This window comes from Ovis aries, chromosome Y (assembly GCF_016772045.2).
Source record: "Ovis aries strain OAR_USU_Benz2616 breed Rambouillet chromosome Y, ARS-UI_Ramb_v3.0, whole genome shotgun sequence".
In the NCBI taxonomy this organism is placed as follows: domain Eukaryota; kingdom Metazoa; phylum Chordata; class Mammalia; order Artiodactyla; family Bovidae; genus Ovis; species Ovis aries.
The window spans coordinates 7,761,030-7,779,568 of record NC_082741.1 but is presented as its reverse complement, the minus strand read 5'-3'; the positions used below and the strand labels follow the sequence as shown (position 1 = coordinate 7,779,568).

Here is an 18,539-nt window from a genome sequence, read left to right as displayed (position 1 = left end):
GTTTCAGGCAAGGGATGGGAATTTACTTTTGGAGGTTGGGGTTGACATTTACATGCTACTGTGTATAAAATGTGCTACATGAAGCACAAGCTGGAATGAAGATTGCCGGGAGAAATATCAATAACCTCAGATATGCAGATGACACCACCCTTATGGCAGAAAGTGAAGAAGAGCTAAAAAGCCTCTTGATGAAAGTGAAAGAGGAGAGTGAAAAAGTTGGTTTAAAGCTCAACATTCAGAAAATGAAGATCATGGCATCCGGTCCCATCACTTCATGGGAAAAAGATGGGGAAACAGTGGAAACAGTGTCAGACTTTATTTTGGGGGGCTCCAAAATCACTGCAGATGGTGATTGCAGCCATGAAATTAAAAGACGCTTACTCCTTGGAAGGAAAGTTATGACCAACCTAGATAGCATATTAAAAAGCACAGACATTACTTTGCCAACTAAGGTCTGTCTAGTCAAAGCTACTGTTTTTCCAGTAGCCACGTATGGATGTGTGAGTTGGACTGTGAAGAAGGCTGAGCGCCGAAGAATTGATGCTTTTGAACTGTGGTGTTGGAGAAGACTCTTGAGAGTCCCTTGGACAGCAAGGAGATCCAACCAGTCCATTCTAAAAGAAATCAGTCCTGGGTGTTCGTTGTAAGGACTGATGTTGAAGGTGAAGTAGCAATACTTTGGCCACCGGATGCGAAGAACTGACTGTTTGAAAAGACCCTGATGCTGGGAAAGATTGAAGGCAGGAGGAGAAGGGAACGACAGAGGATGAGACAGTTGGATGGCATCACTGACTCAATAGACATGAGTTTGAGTAAACTCCAGTAGTTGGTGATGGACAGGTAGGCCTGGGATGCTGCAGTCCATGGGGTTGCAAAGAGCTGGACACAACTGAATGACTGAACTGAACTGATATATAAAATAGGTAATTAACAAGGATAGTTAACAAGGAAACTGTGCTCAGTACTTTGTAATGACATATGTAAAAAGGAATCTAAAAAAGAATGGATGTGTGTATAGGTATAACTGAGTCACTTTGCTACACTCATAAAACTAAACATTGTAAAGCATCTACCATAAAAACATTTGAATTTGAAAAATGGTACAGAGAGCTGACATATACCCATCAAATGATTTTACTGAGAGATTGTATCTTACGTAACTATATCTTACCACAACCAAGGTTGGGCATCGATTAAGGTCAAAACTGTTTTTTTTTTTTTTTTTTTGTAGTGTTGTATACTCTGCATTGTTTTGTACACTTTTGACTATGTTTATAGAAGAAATATAGAGAAGGAAATGAAAGACCACTCCAGTGTTCCTGCCTGGAGAGTCCCACAGACTGATGAGCTTGGCAGGCTATAGTCCATGGGGTCTCAAAGAGTCAGACACAGTTGAGCAACTGAGCATAGAAGGAATAATGCATTTACTGTATAAGGGCCACATGCATCTTAATAAATTAATACATTTCAGCGTATGTTTTAAATAAGTTTTAAAAATGGTCTAATGCTGGCCTAAATTTTCTGCAGTATTGTTTTTAAATTATTTTATTGTGCTTAAATATTTTATGTGTTTAAAAATACATTGAACTATATTGTTTTATTAATATACTTCTGGCTGTGCTGGGTCTTTGTTGCTACATAGGCTTTTCTCTAGTTGCATTGAGCAGTGGCCTCTGTGTTGTTGCATGAGATTTTCACTGTGGCAGCTTGTCTTGTGGAGCTCAGGCTGTAGAGCACACAAGCTTCAGTAGCTGCAGTTCTTGGGCTATAGAGCAAAGGCTCTAGTTGTGATGCATGAGTTTAGTTGCTTCATGGCATGTGCAGTTTTCCAGAGATAGAACCTGCATCTCCTACATTGGCACACAGGTGCTTTACCCAGGAAGCCATCAACTTCATTTCAAATGTACAATTTAGTGACACTAATTATGTTTACAGTGTTGTATAACCATCATCAGTATTCATTTCCCACAATTATTAATGCCCTTTATAGAAACTTCTATACATGTTAAATAATTTCCTTTCCCTCAGCTTCTGATTCTCTTCTAGTCTACTTTCTAACTGTATGAACTTGACAGTTTTGGTTACCTGATGTAAGTGGAATCAGACAGTATTATGTCTTAGTTCTTTTAGGTAAGCTTAATATTGCTAGGGTTCATTTGTGTTCTTGAATGTATAGAATTTCTTTTTTATGGCAAATAATGTTCTATTTCATGTGTGTTACAGGGCTTTCATCCATTCATCTGTTGATGAACTTTTCAGTTTTTCCATTTTTTGGAAAATTGTGAATAATGTTACTGTGACTGTTGACGTAAAAGTGTTTGTTTGACTCTCTTTTTTCAGTTCTTTTAAAAATGTAATTAGGAATCTGATTTCTGAATTGTATATTTAACTTTGTGAGGATTTTTGTAGTTTTCACACTGAGTGCACATTTTACATTCTCATCAGCAGTGCACTGGGGTCATAGAATCTCTCTACATCTTGCTGAAGCCTCTTTTCCATTATTTATAAAGATAATAACCATCCTAATGGAAATGAATTGATCTTATCTTTATTTTTTTTAATTTGGACCTTGCCTTCTGCAAATTGATCATTTGCCTTCTTTTAAGAAGTGTACACCAAAGTCCTTTGCCCAGGTTTGAATTGCATTCTTTGATTTTTCTTGTTGAGTTGGTATCTTTCTGTAATCTGGGTATTAATCCATTATAAAAGCTATGATTTCAGATGTTTTCTCCCAGTAATAGTTTTCTTTGATATACAAAAGTTTTTAATTTTTAAGAATCTTAGTCTGTTTTTCGGAGAAGGCAATGGCACCCCACTCCAATACTCTTGCCTGGAAAATCCAATGGATGGAGGAGCCTGGTGGGCTGCAGTCCATGAGGTCACAAAGAGTTGGGCATGACTGAGTGACTTCACTTTCAGTTTTCACTTTCATGCATTAGAGAAGGAAATGGCAGCCCACTGCAGTGTTCTTTCCTAGAGAATCCCAGGAACGGGGGAGTGTGGTGGGCTGTCATCTTGGGGTCGCACAGAGTCGGACATGACTGAAGCGACTTAGCAGCAGTCTGTTTTTATTGTTGCCTGTGCCTTTGGGATCCACCAGCACCATTTTCACACTTCTCAGAGCTTTATAGTTTTAGTACTTCATGTTTACCTGTAAGATAACAGTCTGCCTTCATTCTTTTCCATGTAACTATTTCAGAACTACCATGTTGAAAAAGTTGTGCTATTAAAGATGTATGAGCATAACAGGCTGCTTGTACCACCTACAGTGTTCTTCCAAATGATTCTTTTTATAACCAGTCTTTTGACACAGTATCGGGTAACAGACAATTTGGTTGTTAATTATAGCTTGCTGAAGAAGCTTAGCTATGTCCTCTGGATGATTCTACCTTGATACTCTGAAGAAATGTGGTCCTAAAACTTCCTGATGAAGAATGCTTTTCACAAACAAGATATTTCTTAGATTACATGTCCATCTTGGTGTTTAAAATTTTAGTATGGCTATCACAATTTTAGATTTACAAATTATATAAAGGAAAGGCATTTTATGTTGACTTTTAAAATAGTTTATTCTTTGGTTATTTAATCTTACTACAGTTGATTATTGAAAAATTAATGAAGGCTCTGAAAATTGTGTATTTCTGAGAATAATTTGTAGAATGGTTGGTAGGAGTCTCTTCTTTCTCATTTAACTTAAAAAAATTCAGTTGCCTGTGGTATCTTAAGTAGTTAGTATAACCCTGACATTTATATTGATAATTAATACAGATATTAGTTACTCAGTGTTTTAATCACAGCTAGTATTTTCATGTTTTAATGTTATTTATGTTTTAAGTCAAAACTCTGTAGACAAATACATGTGAGTTGTATATATGTATTTGACATATAAAGTATTAAAGTGTTTTACATTTACTATTATATTAATACTAGTTAGTAATTAACTTTTAAGTAATGTTTCTTATATGTACCTGTTCTGCTTTACACATATTAGTATACATCTAACATGATTCTCTAGATATATATTTATTTGCACTGTACATAGCCTTATTTAATAAGAAGTAGAGTATTTTAATGTTTCATGAATGATCCTATATGCTTTACACTATTTACGTACCTTTATAACGGACAACTATATTTTCCAGATTAATTTCAGTGTGGATTATAGCTTTCTAATGTCTTGAAATACAGTGATAGTGAAGAATGAATAAAAACCTATATGACTTATACTTTAAGAGATTTCTGATAGTATTTTTTCATTTCAAAAGTCCACAGTTCATTTTAAGGTAACCATTGATGTTTTAAAAGATACCAATGGATTTCATAGTTTTTTAATACACTGACCTGAAACAAATCTCACTTAAATATTTCTGTAACTGACTTTTTATCATTCCTCTATACTGAAATTTCTTTCTTTTTTATAATAAACATAGATATAAGACACATTGGTAAAGACAGTTTTTCCCCCAGAAAAGCTTCCCATAGAAACAACTTGAAAACACTTCATTTCCACAATAGATTGTGAGGAATAGTTGTTTTTTGTTAGCTATTATAGTTCAGTTATATAAATAACATGATTTCATGCCACATGTCACAATGATAAAGTCTAAATATAAATGTTGACTTTATGCATTTCTAAATTTAGTTCACTAATATCTTTACTTTTTCTTACAGCATTTTCAGTTAGCTTTGATTGACTCTAATCCCTGTACTTTATCCAGTGTTGAAAGTAAGTATATTAGTTTTTTTGTCTTTTTGAGGAGTAGCATATCCATGAGACATTTCATATTATGAATTTGAATACCTTTTCAAATATCCTTTGTTTGTTTTGCTTATTGAAAACAAGAATGGGAGAGCACAAACCTGATTCAGACAATTTAACATAGTTGATCAGCATAATTTTTGATAAGTATAAAAATGTTCTGTGAGTATTAAAATAGTCACTGTTCTGTTTTCATACTCAGAATAAAAATACTCACAGAACAGTAACAGAATGAGTATTTACTTCATGCTCACTATAATGACTGATATTATTTAAATGCTCCGTATAATAAAGCATTATTATCTTGTCGTGTCTGTTTTTAACCTGTAAGTTATTTCTTTTTTCTTTTAATTTCTTTGAGACTTTATGTATTCCACAGGCCATTATTATTCTTTGACTCTTTTAGCCTGTGCTTATGAAATTAGGATGATCAAAGCATTCAAAGAAAGAAAAGCTTTAAGGAAAAAACAAACTGGCAATTGTGTTTTTGTTTATGAATAAAGTACAGATTTATAATTTTTTTAACATTAATTCATTTTGTTTTCAAACTGGAAAGATGCATGTTCCAGTCAATATTTTTGAGAACAATTAGGTGATATAAAACTTTCATTAGATTATTATCCTTCAGGATAGTATTTATTCTTAACATTCTGAAAATAATTCTTGTAATAAAGTTTAAATTTTAAGGCTTTTGGCAGTGTTATCATTGTTTTAGTATATGTATTAGAAAATTTTCATGTCATGTATTTTCCTAGTTAAGTATTTATACTCCTTTTCCAAATTATGTTTAAGAATGAAGTGAGAGATTTTTCCCTTTATGAGATATGACACTAGCACCTCATGGGATTATGAGGCCAGATACATAGGACCTGAGACTCAATTGGTAGGCTGTTCATAAGGGTTTACTGTGCCAGTTGGATGATCTTTTCTTTTTTGTTATCTTTTTAGATAGATACAAAGATGAGGAAAATGGCATATAGGTTACCTTTCTCCTTATTTTTACCTATTTTACATTCCCTTAAATAATGGAGTGGGATGAAATTTTTATTAACTGAATTTGACCTTATGTTGGAAAATGACAATGAGGACAAAGAAAATTACTTAACCTGTTATATAAAGAGATTATTTTTGTATGTGAAGCTTCTAAAATTTTATAAGTTGTATTTGGTTGTTTTGTTATTGTGATAGTATTTTTTCTCTAAACATATTTTCATTCTCTCCTATGGATGTTTTGTTAGCTTATAATAACATGTAACCACTAACATAGATCAGCAACTTTGTATCCATAAGTTATTTGATTTCAGAGTTAATTAGAATATTTTAAGATAATTTTTCAGTTCTATATAGGAAATTATGTATATTGAATGTAGTATTGAATAATCTGGATATCGAGAAGTTTTTGAAAGCAAGGGAATTTATTAAAGAGACAGTTTTCCAGGCCTTCATACCCGAGTCTCACTGAATCAGAATTTTTAAGTGCTGAACTTAAGAATTGGTGTTTTTTTTTTTTTTTTTTTTTAATGCTTCCTAAAGGGAATATAATCTCCCTGCTGTTTACTGAAAGTGATAGAAAGTTGGGGTGAGAAGAGAGGGAAGAACAAAAGAAACATTTTGTTACTTTATGAGAATTTCATGATTGCTGTAAGCTTTTTCTTGAAAGTAATCCATATTTATATTCTCTAAAATTATGAAAGTTTCTTCTACATATAGCATAACAAGAAAGATTTTGTTATTGACAAACCTTTTAATATTCAAATTATTGGAATTTAGCTGTAATTCTAATTTTGTTTTGTTGATACTTTTGATTTTCATTGAATCCATTATGTTCTGGTAATTGCAAACAGAGCATCAGAAAGAGCTTAAAACAAAAAAAAGCAGATGTGGTCTATCATAAAATTTTTTCAGACATACATACTGTATAATTTTGCTTTTTAGGTGGTAAGGCTTTTTTTTCCTTCTTTAAATAAAAACTCAACCTAAATCTGAAGATACAAAAAAAGGAATTTATGTGTGTTTTTCTCTGCTAATACTATGCTAATCTTAAAAAAAAAAGGTTTAAATATAGGGAAGAAAACTATAAAGGAAGAAAACGAGTATGTTAAGAAAGTGTCTATTAAATAATAACTTTACTATGTTTTAAGGTGAACATTTTTTAATATGTTTTAGGATATGTATATTTTTAAAGGTTTTTTTTTTGCAAAAGTTATATCTACTTACTATTGCTGATTTAATTTTAGTATAGTTATTAACTATTGATGGTCTTTGTATATTTTGATATTTTCATAGAATTAAAAATAAATTAATTTTTTATTTAATGACGATTATATTTTCTTAGCACCCTCATGATTTTTTGTACATTAAAAACAAAAGTTACTCTTCTAAGTTGCAATCTATTTTTTTAACTTTTAATATTTCAAATTTTATAATACCTGTTTTCATTCATTATTGTAAATTCAGTTGTATTGTAATTAATCCTTTTCCATGATCCTTTGTAGTTCAGTTTCATATTGCCCACTTGTATGAAACCCAGGTAAGTGTTTTAATTTATCAAAAACAAAAATAAAATCCTCAATCTATGTTTTAAGTGACATGAGTTATATAAAACAATTTTGTGTTTTACGCTTTCTTCTTTAAATGAAATAAACAGCAGTTAATTTAATTCAGTTTGGGATATATGCTCCTGAATATATTTAATTCATATACTCATTAAATGTGTTTGAAATTTTGCTTAGTGATAAAACCAAACAAGAAGCATGAAGGAATTAAAGGTTGTATTCAATATGTTTCCAGGTTTTGTAACAACTTTCAACTCACTGTGATTTTAAAAATTTCCAGAACACTCTTTTGCTTTCACTGCAAACTGTCATTTAATGTGATTTGCCTCTAAACTTCAGTCATCTGCATAATTTGAAATGACTTAAGACGTGTTCTATTATCCTGATGTTAATATGTGTATTTTTCTAGAATATTTTTTAATATTTGAAATAAGTTTTTGTCTTAGAATAATTGCTTCTGGTTTTCTGTAATACTGAAGTGTCTTTGAAACATCGTACTTAGTAACACAAAGTATGGAAAAAATGGAAGTTTTAGTTACTCAGTTGTGTCCAACTGTTTGTGATTCCATGAACTGTCACCTGCCAGGCTCCCCTGTCCATGGGGTTCTCCAGGCAGAATTTTGGAATGCATGGCCATTTCCTTCTCCAGGGGATTTTCTCCATCCAAGGGTCGATCCCAGCTCTATTCATTGCAGGCAGATTCTTTACCACTGAGCCACTGGGGAAGCCCAACACAAAGTATGCCGCTGCTGTGTCGCTTCAGTTGTGTCCAACTCTGTACGACCCCATAGACAGCAGCCCACCAGGCTCCTCCATCCATGGGATTTTCCAGGCAAGAGTAATGGAGTGGGGTGCCATTGCCTTCTCCAATACAAAGTATAGTCACCCTTAATGTTAGTATCATTTCTTCTCTATAGGCTTTAAAAATTGTTTCACTTTAACTTTATAATATTTTGTATGTGACATATTTTGTTAGGTTGCTCAGTTAATAACTATACTATCATATAAATTTACAGTCTGTGATCTGAAAGCAGAAAGTTGCTAGCACACTACTACTACATAGTATATATAGTAAAACATTTTAGATTTGATTTCAGATGTGAGTTTCAGTGTAAAGTTAACAGCTTTTCTAGGAGGGAAAACATTGGATATATTGTGAACATTTGTGAGGTCTGAGCTTTTGTTTCTAGTGCAAATGTAAAATAATGGGTTGAGTATGTACTGTGCAAATTTATACCAAACAAGGAAAACTGCTTACATCTTTTTTTATGCATACTATAAATGAACATAGTAAGATAGTTTGAGATAATTTTAAGTGTCATGTTCCCAGACCCTGCTTATAGTAGCCATTATGGGGATCTTTAAAAAACTGACATCGGATTTCTGTACCCTATACATATTACCTTACCCCTTAAAAGCATACTCTAAGTTTCCATATTTTCTGAATTAGAATTGATAAACCCTAAAGGTTAGATAACCTTCTAATCTGTAACTTCTATTTTATAATATATATGTTAAGGAAAGACAGCCTTCTATTATCTGTTTCTGATAAATCTGCCAATCTAAGTGTTTGTTTACTTTATAGCTTTTATTATTATTATTATTATTCCTTTTTTTCCCCCTTAACTCTTTGAAGTAGGGGAAGTGATTTTAGTTATATTCTGTCTATGGTTGACCCAACAAATCTGCAGGTTTCTTACCACAGGACCTGAGTATACTCATGACCAACTCTACTTAGACTATTTTATATAAGGTATCTTGAGCATTGTGCATTTTGGTTTCTTCCACAAAACCATAGTATTATGACTGTTTGACACTTCTAGATGTTAAATTTACCTTAGTTGCATTGCAGTTTTTGGTGAAGGGGGAAGTTTTAAGCCCCAGCAATCACTGAACTTATTAAACTTCCCATTTGAGTCTTTTTTTAAAGATTAATGTCAGAATTAATTAAATTGAAGGTTAATTAATCACTGTTCTTTGGAAATTTTAGCATATTTTTTTATTCTCTGAAGAGTTTGTATTAAAGAGCGTTATTATGTTTCTTAATATTTGGAAAATTTTAATGGCTAAGTCACTTGGGACTGGATTTTTCATGGTTAAAAGCTTTGGTTATGGATACTTTTGAAAAGTATTTGTGATTACTTTTGGGAAGAGTTCTAGATTTTTATTTTGATTCAGCTGTATTTTGGGCAATAAAATTTTTTCTGTTTCGTCTGAAGACTATTGGCTTAAATTGGCCCATAATATTTCCTTACAAGCTGTCAAGATCTGTGGTGAACACCTGCTGTTTTTTACTAATCAGTCTTGGCAACGTCTTTCAAATGTAATAACTTTTATATGCATTTATTATATGATTACTTTATGTTTTGTTAATTACTGTTCTTTTCTTATTCCTTACTTTGGATTTAATGTAGTCAATGTTATCTTTTATTAATTTTTAACATACATATATGATTGATTTCTAGTTTGAAAAACCATGTGAATTATTTTTTTGTTTTTCTAGAAGTTTACAATGTTATTCACTTGTTATTTCAGAATATTTTCTAATTTCATTTGTGATTTGTTGATTTCTTTGACCTATAGTTATATAATATGTTGACTAATGTAGACAGTAGTGGGTTTTCAGATTATACTTTCTATATTGATCGCCATCTTAAGTTTGTTGTTTACGCCTTTATTATTTATTTCAGTTGGAATTTTTTTAGTTTGCTTTTAGACCATCATATCATCAGTCTTGGTTAATGATCCATGTTTTAATTAGAAATATGTCTTTTGTTTTTGGGCATACTGTGATAAGTTATGAAGACTTTAGATTTTCCTATATTTATGTTAACATTTTAATTTAGAAAGTTCATTAAACCAGTTCTTAAAGAAGTATGAATAATAGTACGAGATGGGATTTTGTATGTTTGTGTGCCTGATTTTCAGTGATGAATCTTTTTTATTTTTTGATGAATGTTTTCAATGAGTATAGAATTTATTTTCTTTCCTACTTTGAAATTTATGTTCCATTGTTGTCAGCCTTTATTTTTTCTTCAGGTCTTGTGATTACATTGTTGATTCTTAAAAGGTTATGTGCACTTTTACCTTGGTTTTTAGTTGTTGTTTTTTTTCTTTCTTTCTTCTTCTTCTTCTTCTTCTTTTTTTTTTTTTTTTTTTTGCTGATTACTTAAAATTTTTCTTTGTTTCCTGCGATTCTGGTACCATGATCATCTAATGCTTTATCATTTTCACGTAGGTGAAAATTATCATTTTTGTGAATTTTTGTATTTCTTGAATCTGTACTTTGTTGTCCTTTTATGTTATACTTGGAGATCACTTCTTCTAAAACTACTTTTATTCAGTTGTCTTTCATTCTTTAAGCACCTCGTGTTTACATTGTATGAATTTCATTGCCTTTTCTGTTTTTCTCTGTATTTTCTACCTTTTTGTCCTCTCCCTTTATCTATATTTTCTTCTGATTTATTTTTCAGATCATTAATCTTCTCATTTTTTGTATCAGATCTGTAGTTAAATCACCATTAAGTTCTTAATTTTTATTATTCCCTTTTTTCCTTAAAATTTCTGATGGATTTTCACATGGTTACTGATTGTAGGCTGAAGTTACCCATCATTTGGGCTGAAGTTATCCATCATTTATTTTCTTGAACATATTAAGTACTCATTATGTCAAAGTCAGTGTTTGCTACTTCTGATATCTGAAATTTATGTTGCTTTTGTTTCTGCTTAATTTTTCTCTCCGTTATCTTTACTTAATTATTTCCGTTTGTTTTGAATCATTTACTGAATGCCAGATTACATGCATGAAAATTTGCAGAGATCATTTTAACTTCTGAGCTTATTATAGTGTCTTATCGCTGGCACATTCTTAGATTGAGAACAGATCATCATAAATGAGGCAGTGGTGTGATCTCTAGGCTTCCCTAGTAGATCAGCTGTTAAAAGAATGTGCCTGCAATGCAGGAGAGCCGTTCTATTCCTGGGTTTGGAAGATCCCCTGGAGAGAGGCTAGGCTACCTACTCCAGTATCCAGGCTTCCCTGGTGGCTCAGACGGTAAAGAATCCACATGAAATGCAGAAGACGTGGGTTCAGTTTCTGGGTTGGGAAGATCTTCTGGAGCGGGGCGCAGCTACCTATTCCTGAGGAGTCACTATGGACAGAGGCGTCTGGAGGTTAAAGTCCAAGGGATTGAAAAGAGTTGGACATGACTGTGCACAGCACAGAACAGTATGATCTATAAATGGCTTCTTGTGTTACAAGGCCTTGTTTGATTTTGTTGTTCTTTAGTCACTAAGTTGTGTGCTGCTCTTTAAGATACCCTGAACTGTAGTCCACTAGGCTCCTCTGGCCGTGGGATTATTTCCCAGGCAAGAAGGCTGGAGTGGGTTGCCGTTTTCTTCTTCAGGGAATCTTCCCCGCCCATGGATTGAACCCTCATCTCCTACATTCACAGGTGGATTCTTCACCACTGAGCTACCTGGGAATCTCATTTCACTCTTTATCAATATTGTAGTAATTTTTGTGATTTACTCACGTACTTGGGATGTATTTGATGAGATACGTGTTTCCATGACAGTAGTAGTGTTGTGTGCTTCCCCATGCACTAAAGGGAAAGGTGGGTACTTTGTTATACTCTTCTTTGTTGTGTTTCTCTGTCCCTTTGTTGAATAAGTAGCCCTCCATGAGTTAGCTGGAGTACCTTCCTTTAAGTTTATGGTTAAATTTTGGGATATATTAGTATTTTTTAAAGGGGTAAATTTTTTAAATTCTTGTTTTTTGTTCTTAACTGTGTATTCATTAATTTATCTAATTTGTCACTTTTGATATGTCAGTAGTTCTAGGCCACCTATAAAAACAGAAACTTATTTTCTTATGGGAAAGGTGACAATAAACATGCAATGTAATGTATATTATGCAGAAAATAAAACCAGTTAATGAGATCAAGTACTTTACTGAGAGATATCAAAATAACTCAGGTGTCTAGCACCTAGAAAGAAGTTAAATAAAATATGGTACATTTTGTACTAACTAGTACAATCCATTTGTATATTAATGGAATGAAGAATATTTCTGTGTATCCTTTGGGAAAATATCATACATATTCTTAAGTGAATAGAGGAAGATAAAGCAGTTTATAGACTATGCTGTAGTTTATTTGAGTATATGTCTGTTCTCACATGAAAAAAACTCAAAAGAAATTGTTAGACATCTTAACAAATGTTTATTTATTTACATGAAGATGATGGAAGTAGCATGTTTAAATAGAAAATAATACAGTTTGCGTCTCTAAACTTATAATGTTACATGCTGTACTGAGTCTATCAGTAACTACTCTTGTGGTTGGACTTAACGTTCTTGTACTTCCTATGATCACAGATTTCTCTTTAGGCACACAGTGAGATCATAAGAAGATAGAAAAAACCTGAGTACTACTTCTATTGGAATTTATGAAAAAATTCAAAAATTCAGTTTGTTTTGGTACATTTAAAACTGTATCACCAGAAAATTAAAGCTCGGGAAGAGAAAAACAAGTGGCGCAAAAGATAAATTGTCTGAATCAACTATAATCTCTACTACAGTAGCTGGGAGTGGGGCATACATACAGTCTCGTTCTTTATCTAGTCACATAATTGGCAATGTATTTATTCAGATTAGCTAGCTTTACTCTGGGTATTTCACGCTAGTTGAAGCTCACATCAGGCACGTGTATTGTAAGAAAGAAAAATCAGTTGTAAGGCCTTATAGTTGTGCAGATTTTAGAACCCATGGTTTTATTTTAACATCTATGTTAAGAGAAGGAAGTTTTAAAAATGTAAAAGTTAGTAGTAAAGTTACAGAAACACCGTTTATGGTTAAGGTAACTGAAGTCAGCTGTTTATTTCTATGAACTGGTTTAAGAAGAGGGAGCAACAGAAAAATCTTCAAATGAGTAAAGGACAGGATAAAACACTTAGATTGTTCAGTAGTTTATTAAGACTTTAAGTGGGGGAAGGGGGTTGAAGGGAAACAGGCAGTTCTATAAATTAGAAGATATTTAAGAGACATAACCAATTTCACTTTTGATATGATATATAGCTAGAAACTTCAAAGATTAAAAGAAAGCCAAGATATATACAGTATTGGACACCCTTCTCCTCAATTTTGTGACATTTATTTCCTGTTGATGGTTATTAGTCTTGCTAACAAATTTTTTTGTTATTTATAAAATTGACTGTTAAGGTTATATATAGTCATACCTCCTAATAATTATAATACTGTTTTTTTTCTTGCCTACCTAAGATTCACATCAATGCCTTTTTTATCATTTTAAAGATGTTAGCAGAATATTTGGTATTACCTCTTTTGGTTTTGATTACATTGTCTCTTATAAGTAAGAAGATCTCATTATTCCTCTTTCACATAGTCCTATTATATTTTTCTTTTTATGTGCTACCATTAATGAGCTTGATAATTCTTTCATTATTGGCTAATGAAACAAAACCTTGATTCTTCAAAAAATTAAATTTCTTTGTTGTCCGGTGGTCTACTTCGGCTGCAGTTTTGAGGTCACAGTTTTGATGCACGGGCGAGTAAGATACCACAGTGATGTAGTGCTGCCAAAAAATTGGAAAAATTATTAAATTTTTTTCATATGCATGTTAAGAGGGAGAAATGCAAAAGTGTACAAAAGTAGGATAATATATATACTGTTTAAAAAGTATTTTAGCAAAATAAATGACAATCATTTATACCAAAAGAAGTTTTAGTGTACAGATGAAATAATTTCCTTTCAAAATAATGTTACCCTAGTTTTATTCAAAAAGTTAACACTTGACGAGATGAGTTACTATCCCAGTATTGGTCATGGAGATCAAAATTTAAGAAATATAAAACATTTAATGAAAGCTGCATGGACTAAGAGGTCACATTACTGGATGATTCTAAGTAGCCTCTGAAGAGTTTAAGAAACAAAAATTTTTGAACTTTTTACATTTCTACAATATCTTTCCTTTTTGATTAGTTTTACTGTAGAATAAAAAGACATGAACGTGTACATTGTAAAGTTCCTTTCTTGTGTCCTAAGTGACCAGTTCATCTTGCAGTCAGATACCAGTGCATATAATTCTGAATATTCTTGCAGGAAGAATACTCTTCAGCTGTTGTTATTGACAGCAGTCGCTGTCTGTGTCTGACTCTTTGTGACCTCATAGACTTAGCACACCAGACTTAACCTGTCCTTTACCATTTCTTGGAGCTTGCTCAAACTTGGATCCGTTGAATCAGGGATACCAACCATCTAACCATTTCATCCTCTGTGGTTCCCTTCTGCATTCAGGATCTCCCAGCATCAGGGTCTGTGTCTGTCTAGCCTGGGTCTTTTGTGAACAGTGTACTGGAATTGGCTATTCTACATTGTGCCAACTGACATTGATTGCACAATTAATATATTTAAGGTAATTACTCTGATAATGGACGGCTTACCTCTATCCTTTTGTTGTTTGTTTTCTCATATTATATAGAGCAGTATTTCCTAACCTTTTTGGCACGAGAAGTTTCATGGAAGACAAATTTCCACAGACAGATGGCTTGTGGGTGCAGTGGGGTTTCAGGATGATTCAGATGTGTTACGTGTGTTGAGTTCTTCAAGCAGGAGGCAGATGGGAGTGATGGAAAACAGCTGTAAATATAGTTGGAGATTAGCTGGTTTGTCCACTACTCAGCCTGGATCTTAACAGATTGTGAACCAAAACAGATCTGGGTGTTGAGGATACTCGTCTTCGAGTTCTTATATTCCTCATTTCCTTAGGCTTTATTTAACATTCTGAATTTTCAGCAGTCTAGTTAAAGTAACAAAACCATGGCTTCAATAGCAAATATTTTTCTTGTCTATTGATTTATTCTCTACTCTCACTCATTGTTGTTACTGTCACAAATTACGTATTTAGACTCCATACCTGTGAAGACTCAGCACGGAGAAAAAGCAAAACAAACAAAACATTAAAGGAGACCTGATTTCTTTACTCCGGGAGTTGGTGATGGACAGGGACACCTGCTGTGCTGCGGTTCATGGGGTTGCAAAGAATGGGACACGACTGAGCAGCTGAACTGAACTGAACTGATTTCTTTTAGAGGGGGCTTCCCAGCTTGCACTATTGCTCAAGAACTTGCCTGCTAATGCAGGAGACAAAAGAGATGTGGGTTTCCTCCCTGCTTTAGGAAGATCCCCTGGAGGAGGTCATGGCAACCCACTCCAGTATTCTTGCCTGGAGAATCCCCTGAGCAGGGGAGCCTGGTGAGCTACATACAGTCCATGGGGTTGCAAAGACTTGCCACAATGGAGATGGCTTAACATGCATCCAGCATGCATGCACACACCCACTGACAAACATGTATTCTTTTTTTGTTGGTACTTTATGTAGAAACCAGAAGATTACTTGTAAATCAAAAATAACAGTAGTACTGACTCTTAAGTGTACCTGGTAGGTTAATTATATCAGTTTGCTTTATTTCTTGATATAACTTCAGATTACTGTCTTTTTCTTTCAGTCTGAATAACTCCTTTTATCAATTTTTTTATAGGGGAGCTCTTTCACTGGATATTTTCTTGAGTAATTCTGGTTATTTTTCTTAATATTAACATTTTGAGTAAGCTTACAGAGTTTGAAGTAGACTACTGAAAACAAAAATCTTCCTAGTCAGACTCATCTTTTAGTTCTCAAGCCAGTAACCTCAAAAGAACACTCATATTAATATCCCTAAATCTTTTCAAAATTCACTGATTTTCATGTTGAAGATAAGAATATATCCATACATTTAAAACTTGTCTCTGGAAAGAATCATGTTATATTAGCTGTAAGTCTTGGTGAAATAGTCATACTTCTGTGGATTACTTTTTAAGTGTAGAGTTTGCTGTATTTGCACTGTGTATAGATCAGTGTTGCATTATTTGGAATCTTTCATCACTCTTAGTGGAAAATGTTTCACCATTAAGCAGTAACCACTCAGTCTCCTCTAACCCAATCCCTGGTAGCCTCTGTTCTGCTCTCTGTCTCTGTATATGTGTCTTGTAGATATGTCATATGAATAGATTGGTATAGCTTTTGTCTTTTTTAATTACTTATTTCACTTAGCATAGTATCATCTAGGTTCTTCTGTGTTGTAACATGTATCAGATTTTATTTGAAAGCTGATTAACCTTGTCCTGTTTGTGCAGTCAGCCCTCAGTGCTTGTGTGTTTTGCATATTTGTATTCAGCCAACTTCAGATCAAAAATACATTAGAAAAATAATTCCAGAAAGTTTGGAAAAACAAAACTTGAACTTGTTACATTCTTGGTACTATTTTTGAGCATTGAAGTAGGTATTAGGTATTATGAACAATTTAGAGATGAATAAACCAAGTGGAAGGATGTGTATAGGTTATATGCAATAATAGCTCCATTTTATATAAGGGACTTGAAATCCAAAAAGGGTCTGGAACTAATTCTTGTAGATACCAGAAATAAGTATTATGTTCAGTTCAGTCGTTCAGTCATGTCCGACTCCTTGTGACCCCATGAACCACAGCACACCAGGCCTCCCTGTCCATCACCAACTCCCAGAGTCCACCCAAACCTGTGTCCATTGAGTCGGTGATGCCATCCAACTATCTCATCCTCTTCTCCTCCTGCCTTCAATCTTTCCCAGCATCAGGGTCTTTTCAAATGAGTCAGCTGTTCGTATCAGGTGACCAAAGTATTGGAGTTTCAGCTTCAATATCAGTCCAACCGATGAACACCCAGGACTGATCTCCTTTAGGATGGACTGGTTGGATCTCCTTGTAGTCCAGGGGGCTCTCAAGAATCTTCTCCAACACCACAGTCCAAAAGCATCAATTCTTCAGTGCTCAGCTTTCTTTATATTCCCAACTGTGACATCCATACATGACCACTGGAAAAACCATACCCTTGGCTAGACGGACCTTTGTCAGCAAAGTAATATCTCTGCTTTTGAATATGCTGTCTTGGTTGGTCATAACTTTCCTTCCAAGGAGTGAGTGTCTTTTAATTTCATGGCTGCAGTCACCATCTGCAGTGATTTTGGAGCCCCCCAAAATAAAGTCTGACATTGTTTCCCCATCTGTTTCCCATGAAGTGATGGGACCAGATGCCATGATCTTAGTTTTCTGAATGTTGAACTTTAAGCCAACTTTTTCACTCTCCTCTTTGACTTTCATCAAGAGGCTTTTTAGTTCCTCTTCACTTTCTGCCGTAAGGGTGGTATCATCTACATATCTGAGGTTATAGATATTTTCCCCAGCAATCTTGATTCCAGCTTGTGCTTCTTCCAGGCCAGCATTTCTCATGATGTATTCTGCATATAAGTTAAATAAGCAAGGTGACAATATGCAGCCTTGACTTAGTCCTTTTCCTATTTGGAACCAGTCTGTTGTTCCATGTCTAGTTCTAACTGTTGCTTCCTGACCTTCACACAGGTTTCTCAAGAGGCAGGTCAGGTGGTATTCCCATCTCTTTCAGAATTCTCCACAGTTTATTGTGATCCACACAGTCAGAGGCTTTGGCATAGTCAATAAAGCAGAAATTGAAGCATCTCTATACTAGCATGTCAGATGAGTGCAGTTATGTGGTAGTTTGAGCATTCTTCGGCATTATCTTTCTTTGGGATTGGAATGAAAACTGACCTTTTCCAGTCCTGTGGCCACTGCTGAGTTTTCCAAATTTGCTGACATATTGAGTGCAGCACTTTCACAGCATCATCTTTCAGGATCTGAAACAGCTCAACTGGAATTCCATTACCTCCACTAGCTTTGTTCATAGTAATGCTTCCTAAGTATTAGGTTAATTATACGTATTATATTAATATATGTATGCCACATTTTGTTTCTGTTATTTGTGAGAAAATAATTTGAATTATTTCTGAAACTTTGTAATGATGAATGAAAAAATAAAGACATAGTCTATGATGAAGAAGACTGTAGATTTTAATCCAAGATATATTAAGTTTTTAAATTTTTGTTCATTTCTAGTTCTCTAATTGTTTGAGGTCTTTTGAAATTCCCTGCATATGAACTTTAGGATCACTTTTAAAATATCTGCAAATTACAGCAGGGTTTTAATAGAGATATTGAATCCTTAAATTGCCTCAGGAAGTGTTGTTATCTTAATATAGAAACACCTTAGAAATATTTTCATTTCAATTTCAAAGCAGTGCAAAGAAGCAAGTATTGCACCAAAGCAAGTGCATGG

General features: G+C 33.7%; 1 protein-coding gene across 24 annotated transcripts in view; it reads left to right on the top strand.

Annotated features, from left to right (window-relative positions):
- LOC132659058 (lysine-specific demethylase 6A-like) overlaps nucleotides 1–18,539 on the top strand; it is a 166,816-nt gene that overhangs the window by 79,832 nt on the left and 68,445 nt on the right. For 23 of the 24 annotated variants that reach the window (XR_009599039.1, XM_060408701.1, XM_060408700.1 and 20 more), the window contains exons 7-8: nucleotides 4,672–4,726; nucleotides 7,255–7,289. Coding sequence is in view for 22 of the 24 variants with exons in the window: in XM_060408701.1 (XP_060264684.1) it covers nucleotides 4,672–4,726; nucleotides 7,255–7,289 (90 nt within the window). In the remaining 2 variants the exon portion in view is untranslated. Of the gene's footprint in view, nucleotides 1–4,671; nucleotides 4,727–7,254; nucleotides 7,290–18,539 lie in introns of those variants that run through there. The other variant, XM_060408702.1, reaches the window with a different exon arrangement.